Genomic DNA, 9,978 nt, shown 5'->3' with positions numbered 1-9,978 from the left:
CTGAATTAAAGCCTGTATAGCAAAATGATGATTACAAAATTAAAGAAAAATTAAATTATTGTAATTGTAAAGCAATTAACAAGTAAAAAAGGAAATACAACGCCATCTATCCTTTACACGATCTAAAAGTAGATCTTTTCATACGCGCCATCTTCACGTGAAACAACCAATCCAAAAGGTGTGCTATTAAACGTATCGTTGGAAACTGTATTTTACTACACGTATATAGAGATGGCAATTTCTACAACTGTCATTTTAATCACAATTTATCATTTTAATTACAAATAATGTAATTGATTATTAGTAGAATTGGCATAAAGAATAAATTTCTCAGACAAAGACATAATATTCTATCATTGATGTCAACCAAACGAAATTACAATTTTCAAAGCCAAATTTCATTATTACAGACAAGTAACAGTTACTTTATTTGTCTAATGTTTTTAAAAAAGTAATTCTAATCATTAATTTATTTATCACTTATATCGATAATAAAATTAGGAAATATGGAAATATGTCAAATGTTACATATTACATGATACACGAATATATATTAGAGGTAGGAGCGTGAAAATTCATTTTATGTTAACCACTTTTTAATATATTATAAGATTGTTTTTTTCTTTATTTTATTAGAAATAGCAAGATTTATTTCTCTTAAAAAAAGCACGCATAATAATTAAATGAATAAAAGACGAATACAGCGCATGGAACAGTGATCATAGATCTATACCTATTAATTTGAAATATATCACTGCACTAGGTCTGGTACTTCGTTATCATGTAGAAAAGTGGTACAGTATATTTATTAGATTTAGATGGCTTTCCAGCAGTGGATATGTAAATCTGTGTTATTTATTTACGTTTGCGAAAATTTGCCTCAATACCAGTGTCGATATAACTTACACATTTCCTCAATTAATACTATTATTTAATGAAATTCTCCAAATAAATTTTGAATAAATATTAAAACTCTGTAGTGATAATCAACTATAATAGAAGTTAATTCCTATTTACTGAATACTAAATATAAATTATATGACGTCATAATTCGGATTGATTGACAGATGTGGATGCTGTTCGAATATTCGGTAACTGTCAACCTTTTCACAACCATTTTATGTCTTAAGAAGGTAACTAAATTTTTAATAAATAAATTCTTTAACATCCTTAATATTTTAGAATATTTCTCAAAATATTTCACTTATTTAGTATTTATAGTGTGAGAATTAATATAATTTACCAATATTTTTGTTGATATTAATATCTAATCATTTGAAAAACATTCAATTTGAGGTTATGTTATCTGAAATAAAGACAACATACATTTATTATTTTTCAGGACTAAAATGAAGCAAATCGTGACTAACCAAACAGTTAAAATCCCAGAGGGATTGTCAGTAAGCGTCAAGTCCCGAGTAGTGACTGTAAAAGGACGCAGAGGTGTTTTAAAAAGATCATTCAAACATCTGGCTTTGGATATACGAATGATAAACCCTAGACTGCTAAAAGTCGAAAAATGGTTCGGTATGTTTCTTTAATAACTTCAAATTGTAAATACAAATTGAATAAATGTTCATTTTAGGTACCAAGAAAGAATTGGCCGCTGTAAGAACTGTATGCTCACACGTTGAAAATATGTTGAAAGGTGTCACTAAAGGATACCAATACAAAATGAGAGCAGTATACGCTCATTTTCCCATTAATTGCGTTACTACTGAAAATAACACTGTCATTGAAATTAGAAATTTCTTAGGAGAAAAATTCATTAGAAGGTGAGCTTTTATTAATAAAAAACATTACTCTAACTCACTTTAAATTGACGTAATTTTTATCTAAGTTCAGTTATAAATTTTGGTATTTTTTGAGTATTCTTAATAATAAACAAAACATATGTATATAGGGTGATTGTTTAAAATTTGATTTTTGTCAAACTTGAAGTTTTGTTTTGTTGCAAATTAATAGTTTATATTTTTAATATTTTACTTGTTTTATACTAAAGGGAAGCTGAATTGTGAATGTACGTGAATGCGTATTTCTACCCCCTTTTCTATTAATGTCTCACAGGTATATTTTTTTGTAATTACTTTTTTTGATGCTTTCATTATTCTGTAATATCACAATTTCTCTTACTTATCATTATAAATCTTATAATACATTTGATCCTCAAGTTCTGTTAAAATAATGATCAAATTTCATTAAATTTTTCTGTATGGAAGTTAGGAATATTTTAGCATATATAGTGTTACCCAAAAATCTTGCACATCAAAAATGAGACTTACTTACAGTTTCTTTTTGTTTTTCAATATTTGAAAATTTTGATGGAAATATCTCTAAATATGTTTGTAGAGTTTCACAGCTAATTGATGCTCCTAATCATTAAGTTTATGGTGTTGAAAGTGGATTGAATGACTTTATACACTCCCATAGTTCCCTCGTTTTTTATCAAATATGTAATAAAATTATCCAACTTCAATGAATGATTTTTTAAATCTTTGTTTTTGCTATAAAAAAATATTTGGAATTTCTACTATCCCTAAATATATAGAGAACAGTTATTACTTTGTAATAGAGTTACGGTAATTTCATACTATCACAGTTCCCTCGTTTTTTGGTTCTGTTGAATATAAACTCTATTAATTTCTTTCAAATCTTTCTATTTACTATGGCAAAAATTTAGGAAATCCTCATTTTTTCCTAAAAATACGGGGGTCATTTATTATTTGGTAATAAAGTTTAGGTAATTTGATACTGACGCAGTCCCCTCGATTTTTGTCTTCAGAAAATCGACAAATTGTCCTATATTGATATTTTTTAGCACGTTTTATATGAGAAAATGTGGTAAATTTTTATAATTTCTAAAAATACAGGAAACAGTCATTATTTGGTAATAAAGTTGATGTAATTTCATACTATCACAGTCTCCTCATGTTTTTAAATGTATTAAATAGAAAAATCAACCGATTTGAATGATTTTTTCCAATATATTTGTTTTTACTATGAAAAATTATGGACAATTTCCATTATTTCTAAAAATAAAGGGGTCAGTCATTATATTGTAATAAATATTTTATGTGGGTTTCAGGGTAAAGATGGCTCCTGGAGTAACGGTGGTTAATTCCCAAAAACAAAAAGACGAATTGGTAATTGAGGGTAATTCTCTGGAAGATGTTTCCAGATCTGCGGCTCTCATTCAACAATCCACTACCGTTAAAAATAAGGATATCCGTAAATTTTTAGACGGTTTGTATGTTTCAGAGAAAACAACAGTTGTACAAGATGAATAACTTGTATTTTTGAAATAAATTATAATAAGTTTCTATTTTTTTGTTGTCTATTTCACTGGTGCATGAAATTGTTTGAGATTTTTCCTATTGATGAAGTTAGATTAGAATACACCTAATAAGATTCTATTAATTTCGTAAATACGGTTTTTGGATCACCCTTTATTTTAAAAATCGTTTAATCCCCAAAATGTTGTCAAAAAACGTTACTGGACACAATTTTGGGATTTTGGTTATTTATTAATATACAGAGAGTGTATATGTTTCATGATAAAATTGATCTATTATTCGTACATAGTAAGAAGACATTAGGTTTATAAAATGATAAACAAGGTGTTCAAGATATTTTTTTTTTGAACTTGACACTTGCCTACATCAGAAACTAACAGTGTTGCTATTTAAGAATATCAACGACGTCATATCTACAATTTGAAACACCTTGTATTTATTATTGTTGTATATACAAAATAGTAATTGGAAATTTTAGTCCATCGTTTCGAGTTTTTTTTTGAAAAATCGTATATATTCGCGTTACAATTATTGTACAAGGTGTCCGGAGAAAAACTTTCCGCTTTGGAATCGTAATAATAACGCTTTGAAGTTACAGAGTTCATAGATTCACAAAGTACTGAACCGAAAGCATTAATTTCTGGGATTTCGAAAACTTTAAACTAACAAGTCTTATGATCTGTGATTGTATTACCAAATCCATGGCTAATAACCAACATGGTTGATGCCAGAAACTTTAATAAAATAGGAATAATTAAATTTTTGGTTTTAAAAACGAACTTTGAAGTCCTCATAATTTAATTGGCACACTCGGTAGGATATTCGGGAATTTGCGTTTCGAACGTGAAACAATTTACTGAATATCGATCCTGTTAATCATAGCCATGATATATCTAATAAAATATATAGGGTTTTCTATGAAAAATATGAATGCCACAATTCGCTTATAGCTTCATCCGAACTGCTACAAAGTTATAAATATCTTGAACCTAACCTAACCTAACCATTCAGGGATTTATGACGTTTCAACCTTTCATAAAATTAGACTGAATTCTACACATACCGTAGGAAAGTGCCACAAGAGAAGAAACTATCTCACAAATCACTCCAATTTCAGCGCTGTAGAAAAAAATTCTCCTATATCAAATTATGCTTAAAATAAACAATTTCCCACAAAAAAAATGTCTGTATCTCCTTCAATAAAAATATTACAATGGTAACTACTATTATTTTGTGATATTTCAATTAGTTAACACGTTCTCTATGGTCGATGAAAAAATTGTATGCTTAGTTGCATAGCTAGTAGCTATTTCGTCAGAAATCAATTCCTATGCCGTCAGTTAAATATGAGTATTGTATATTTCATAACTGGTAGTTGCTACCATTTCAATCAATTGTTATGCCGCCAGTTTCGTCTACGTATTGTCAATTGCCTAACTAATACTATTACTGAAATTATAGTTTGATTGCATAATTGGTAATTGCTGTCATTAAAATCGTTGTTCATCTTGCAGTGGATTTTGTAACCAAAAGTCACTTTCAATGATATCCTAATTTGAATCTCTCGTCTTTTTCAAATATGATTACCTTCGCGTTTAAGTATAGTAAATTGCATAACTAATAGTTACTGTTGTTTGATTGTATAGTTAGTTGCATAAGTGGTAGTTGCTTTGATTGAAATCATTCTTTAATTATTTATAAGGGTTATTATCACTGAAATGGTAGCTTCAACGACTTGTTGCTTTCAAATATGTTATAAATTTAGTAACTAGTAGCTATTTTAACTGCAATCATAATCAGAATTGACGTGCTGATGAAATTTAATAAATATAGTAAGTTGTATAACTAGTAGTAGAATCAATGTTTGTGTATATGTTTTAAATATTATTCTCCTTTATTTAAATTCTTCTCCAAATTGCGTACCTCAACCAGGTGGCTTTTGTTAAAATAGAAGGGGATAAAAGAAAACGGTAATAATAAGTTGCATGCACAGATTTTTATATCATTCTCTTATGCAATTCTATGACCTTCCAGCTGTTCGACGTTTGTCATACTTCAATTGAGAATTGTGACATGCGGTATAGTTGTTTTTGATTTATTGTTTAAATTCAAAATTTTCGTTACGCGCGGTTTTAATTTCGTGAAAATGTACATGGTGTGTAAATTAAAAATCGGAATTAACGTTTTACTAAAGAATGAAGTGTAGTGAAGATTCGTTGCGTTATCGTCAACGGGGATACATGTTTGTATTAATACAAACACGAGCTGTTATTTATAAAATATGGCAAATATCAAACAAAAAAGAAAGTTCGGTGTTTCAAAAACCGAAAATTGCTTAGGAAATACCAATAAATATGTAAGTGTTACGAAACATTTCGAATCCAATGGAACTGTTAATAAATTGATAGATACAGAACTACCAGAAATAACGTTCGATATTAATAAGGACATGAGTCCTAAAAAAAGGATCATTAAATTCTCCAGTGCGTCTAAACCGAGTGAAATTAGAAGACAGTTAACAAGTACTTGTTTACCAGCAACTAGGGCTACTTTAAAAAAACGATATCCTTCTCTACCATCGAAAGTTAAACAAATACAAATTCCTAAAAAGGGTGATAAAATGAATTTTACAAGTCAATCTTTTAGAGAACTTGACATGAACACCCTTACTTCTAATTATAATTATATGAAGTTCCCAAGTGAAACGGACGCGTTAAATACTTCGTTTACAGTAAATGTGAATAGACAAGAGAAAAATAAAGAACAAAATGGAACAAAAACTGGTAATTAAGAATGAATTAGATATTTAAATGATTTATCTACAATATCTTATAATTTTTCTTAGAGATTTTCAATATAATTAGTTCTATTGTTGGTGTGTGTTGTTGTTGTTGTTAGTTTGTGTGATACACAATTTATAAAAACAATACCATAAATTTTGATATTTATATATTAAAGAACATATATAGATAAGAATATAGTGATAATAAAACTATAGTCTTTCAAAAACTATTTGTATAGTTTTGAGGAGTGCTTGGGATTGTTTTTATGCTGGAAGATAAATTTTCTGCCGATCAGGCGTTGGCCAGAACATAGTATAATTTTTTTATTATATTTTTTAACCTTCTTTCTTCAAAATCCCTTCGATTGTTACCAGGTCTCCAGTCGGTTTATATGCATAGATCGACACAAGCTTTTTATGAGCGATTATCAAATCTTTTTGACAGACAAATATTGAATGTGTGCGAGGGGAATTAATGTCCAAATATTCCTCAATCCCCCAGTATGTCACATGACAATCTTACAATATCAGTTTACATACAACATCGATGTTTATCGGCCACACCGCTGTTGGTTTAATTTATGTCGAAAGTCATAGAAATCATCGCAAGAAAATACAATTTAATTCCATTTTTTAACCAAGATGAATGTTTAAAGTGTATGTAAACAACTCAAATAACACTCAGTAGTCCTGAGTAGGTTCATCATTAAAAATTTCCAACTTTATGATGCCAATATCAAATTTGAAAACTTAAGTAGCAATCCTTGTAAAGTAAGCACATAACGGACGTTATTATTTTGAAAATTAATGAATGAATTATGGGGTGTGCAAAAACTATTGACCGCGGTAGGGTGAATGCTAAATTGTTGTATAGTTTTTTATATTAAGTTTGATTTTTGTAAAGTTGCTGGAGTCGTACCAAAACGTTCCGGGACATCGCTGTGCGTAAATCGAAGTAAATCTCTTCTTGAAGTTTATGGTAAAAATGACGAACATGATACAACGAAAAAATTAAAGAAAGAAATAAAAGATGAGTGTATGAGAAATAAGAGACGACTTCTAGCTGAACTTAAAACGGAAATAGCAGAATTTCGCAACACCAAAGGTATGTCCACCCATAAAAACCTACAAATTTTTTTACTTTGTTCATTGTACTCTTCGTAATTTCTTTGCGTTTTTGCCATTTCTTCTCTTTTTATTTCAGTTTGGGTTTTTATCCCATCAGTCCACCGCGCAGACCGTTTTTTGTTATCATTTTGTCTGATTGCCCCACAGATGTCTCTTGTAAAAACAGAAAAACTATATTTTTATTATTTTGTTTTGTGGTGAGTAGATGTCCATGCAGAAAACAGGGAAACTCCAAGTCGATACCGCAAATTTACAACGACTAGCCTTGCGATTTATTTATGGTCGTTGCAAAGGCCAGACGCTTAAAATCGAATGGTACATCCGTTCAACATCCTCTCCTTTGTATTATTCATTTATGATCATTGCTTCAATGACGTTATTCATCACCTTTTTCATAGCCAGTCTTGTTTCATTGCACAGTCGAGGTTGATTAATATTACTGACTAGTCACTAATCACCCTCTCCTTGCAATTGCGAGCCATTGGGGATGTTAATATCGACAAAAAAGTCGATTTACATCTGACAGCTCTTCAGAGGCGTTGTAATTCAATATTCGTCGTGGCATTAGCCAGGAAAGTAGTTGTTTTCCCCTTTAAAAAACGGGGGAATACATTTTCGAAATATGGATATAGTGAAGTTGTTGAAGGGGACTGGGGGGCGAAGGAATCTTTGTTTGGTAAAAATTTCATTTGTTAAAAGTGTCACTATCAATTTTAGGAGATCGCGATTTGAACCTTGGTATGAAACCCCCGGTATCTAAATCAATTTCCGAAAAAATAAACGAGTTCGATTCGGTGGCGTTTATTTTACAAAATAGGGTGATTATACCGAATTCGGACGATTTCGGCTCGTATCCGTTATTACCGAAAAATGAAAATTTTGAAAAAACTACTCAACAACCAATCGAAACATCGGTAGCAGAAGGGGACGTTAGCGACGATGACGACGACGAGGCATCTTTATCAAGTAAATATTATTTATTATTGTAATAATGTCATAAAATATATAGGTTGGTATATTTACAGAAATTTTAATCATCTCTCACTTTAAATATTATTTTGAAAATTAATTAATAAAGTCAGTTTCTGTATCTGAAAATTTTATAGTAGTCCGGGAAAGTTAGGAAAAACTATTATTTTTTCTTGCAGATGGAATATCATGTGTTTGATCGATAATATTTGGATTTTTAATTATTTTTTCGAATATTGATTTGAGTCTTTTAGTTTTTTCGTAAAAAAATTGTAGGAAATTTTAAGCACGTACATATTTTGATAAAGATCTAAATATGTCGAAATTTTTTTCTGTTATTTTTAATTAATTTTCTATGAAAAGATACATAAAATCAAGATAAATCATCACGAAAAACATTAACAATTTTGGTGCAATCGGTAAACGAAGATCTGTAGTTGGACAAAATTTTTATTATATATAACATCACTCAATAAATCGTGTTACTGACACACAGATGGCGCTGTCTTGTCAAATCTATACGACGTTTATGAAGTACCAACTTTCGAAAGAAAGAAAAAAGTGACAGCCATTTAAGCGAAGCTTCTTTTGTTATTTTCAAAACCATGGATTTAAATCAATTTCGTTTGATGATTTATCATTTCTTTAAGATGAAACAAAACTGTATAAGCTTCAGCAATGGCTTTAAAAGTGTCGAAAAGAACGATTTGTTATTGGTTCGCAGAATTTAAACGTACAGATAACGATGATGGTAAACGTTCTGGTCATCCAATTGAAGTGGTTACTTCAGAAAACATCAAAAATCCCACAAATTGGTTATATCTAATCGTAAATCGAAATTGCGTGGGATAAATGAGACCGTAAAGATATCAGAAGCAATGTGTTTACAATTATGCCACGAGAAAGTTTTTTTCAAATTGGGTTTACTCACAATCGATCAAAAACAACAACGTCTTGGTGATTCACAACAGTGTTTGGTCATGTTTACACGTAATAAATCAGATTTTTTTCAACGATATGTGACAATGGATGAAACATGGATCCATTACTTCAATCCGGAATCAAAACGATCATCAACTGAGTAGACTGCAGCCGGTGAACCATATCCGAAGCGTCCAAAGCACAACAGTGAGCTAGGAAGTTAATGGCTTCAGTACTTTGGCATGCGTATGGAATATTGTTCATCGACTATCTCCAAAAGGAAGAGACAATCAATAGCGAATACTACATAGAGTTGTTGGAACGTTTGAATGCAAGCGATTTCCTTTGACATATGGACGATTGCGGTGGCGATCCCTACCCAGAAAGCGATAGATGAGGGTGTAGTTCTATTTAAATTTTAAAAAATCGTGCTCTTCTGAGTTTGTTGGTCAAACGGGCAAATTTTCTTTCTTGTCTTCTGCAGTTGGAGATCTGTAACATCACGAGAGTACGTCGCATGGGTATTTATGACCAGTGTCCTCAATATTTTTCGTACTATTTCCTTTGGCAGTCGTCGTGATAACGAGTTTTCTGAGCCTTTCAGGCAAGGTACACTACTGATCCTATCCCTGACGACGGCGATATCCCAGTCATCATTTTTTCTACCCTTTTTCTCTTGAGGGACGATTGTTAAAAGCGACTATATATCTTAAATACAACTGATTCCACGTCAAGTGATATATGAATGTAAAAGGGAGCAAATGCAAAGCATCAATTCTCTTGTTAAATTTTCACGGCTTAACTATCAAATCCGAGACAATCCATGATCCGGAACAGACAAGATTATCCAGGGAAATCCGGGACGGTAGGCAACCGTGCAGAGAC

The 9,978-nt window shown here is 30.7% G+C and overlaps 2 protein-coding genes across 2 annotated transcripts in view; both read left to right on the top strand.

Moving 5' to 3' along the window:
• The first annotated feature begins 1,061 nt into the window (after positions 1 to 1,061).
• LOC130442028 (60S ribosomal protein L9) lies at positions 1,062 to 3,322 on the top strand. Its single transcript, XM_056775989.1, has 4 exons — positions 1,062 to 1,133; positions 1,343 to 1,527; positions 1,586 to 1,775; positions 3,086 to 3,322. The coding sequence occupies exons 2-4, from the start codon at positions 1,350 to 1,352 to the stop codon at positions 3,285 to 3,287; spliced, it is 570 nt and encodes a 189-aa protein (XP_056631967.1). The 5' UTR covers positions 1,062 to 1,133; positions 1,343 to 1,349; the 3' UTR covers positions 3,288 to 3,322.
• Positions 3,323 to 5,343: 2,021 nt separating this feature from the next.
• LOC130442025 (uncharacterized) overlaps positions 5,344 to 9,978 on the top strand; it is a 55,760-nt gene continuing 51,125 nt past the window's right edge. Inside the window, exons 1-3 of the mRNA XM_056775985.1 lie at positions 5,344 to 6,076; positions 6,980 to 7,180; positions 7,921 to 8,169. Of these exons, the coding sequence (XP_056631963.1) occupies positions 5,575 to 6,076; positions 6,980 to 7,180; positions 7,921 to 8,169 (952 nt within the window). The 5' untranslated portion in view covers positions 5,344 to 5,574. The remainder of the gene's footprint in view (positions 6,077 to 6,979; positions 7,181 to 7,920; positions 8,170 to 9,978) is intronic.

Source organism: Diorhabda sublineata, chromosome 3 (genome assembly GCF_026230105.1).
Source record: "Diorhabda sublineata isolate icDioSubl1.1 chromosome 3, icDioSubl1.1, whole genome shotgun sequence".
In the NCBI taxonomy this organism is placed as follows: Eukaryota; Metazoa; Arthropoda; class Insecta; order Coleoptera; family Chrysomelidae; genus Diorhabda; species Diorhabda sublineata.
The sequence above is the reverse complement of the archived record's forward strand: the minus strand, read 5'-3'. Positions and strand labels throughout refer to the sequence as shown.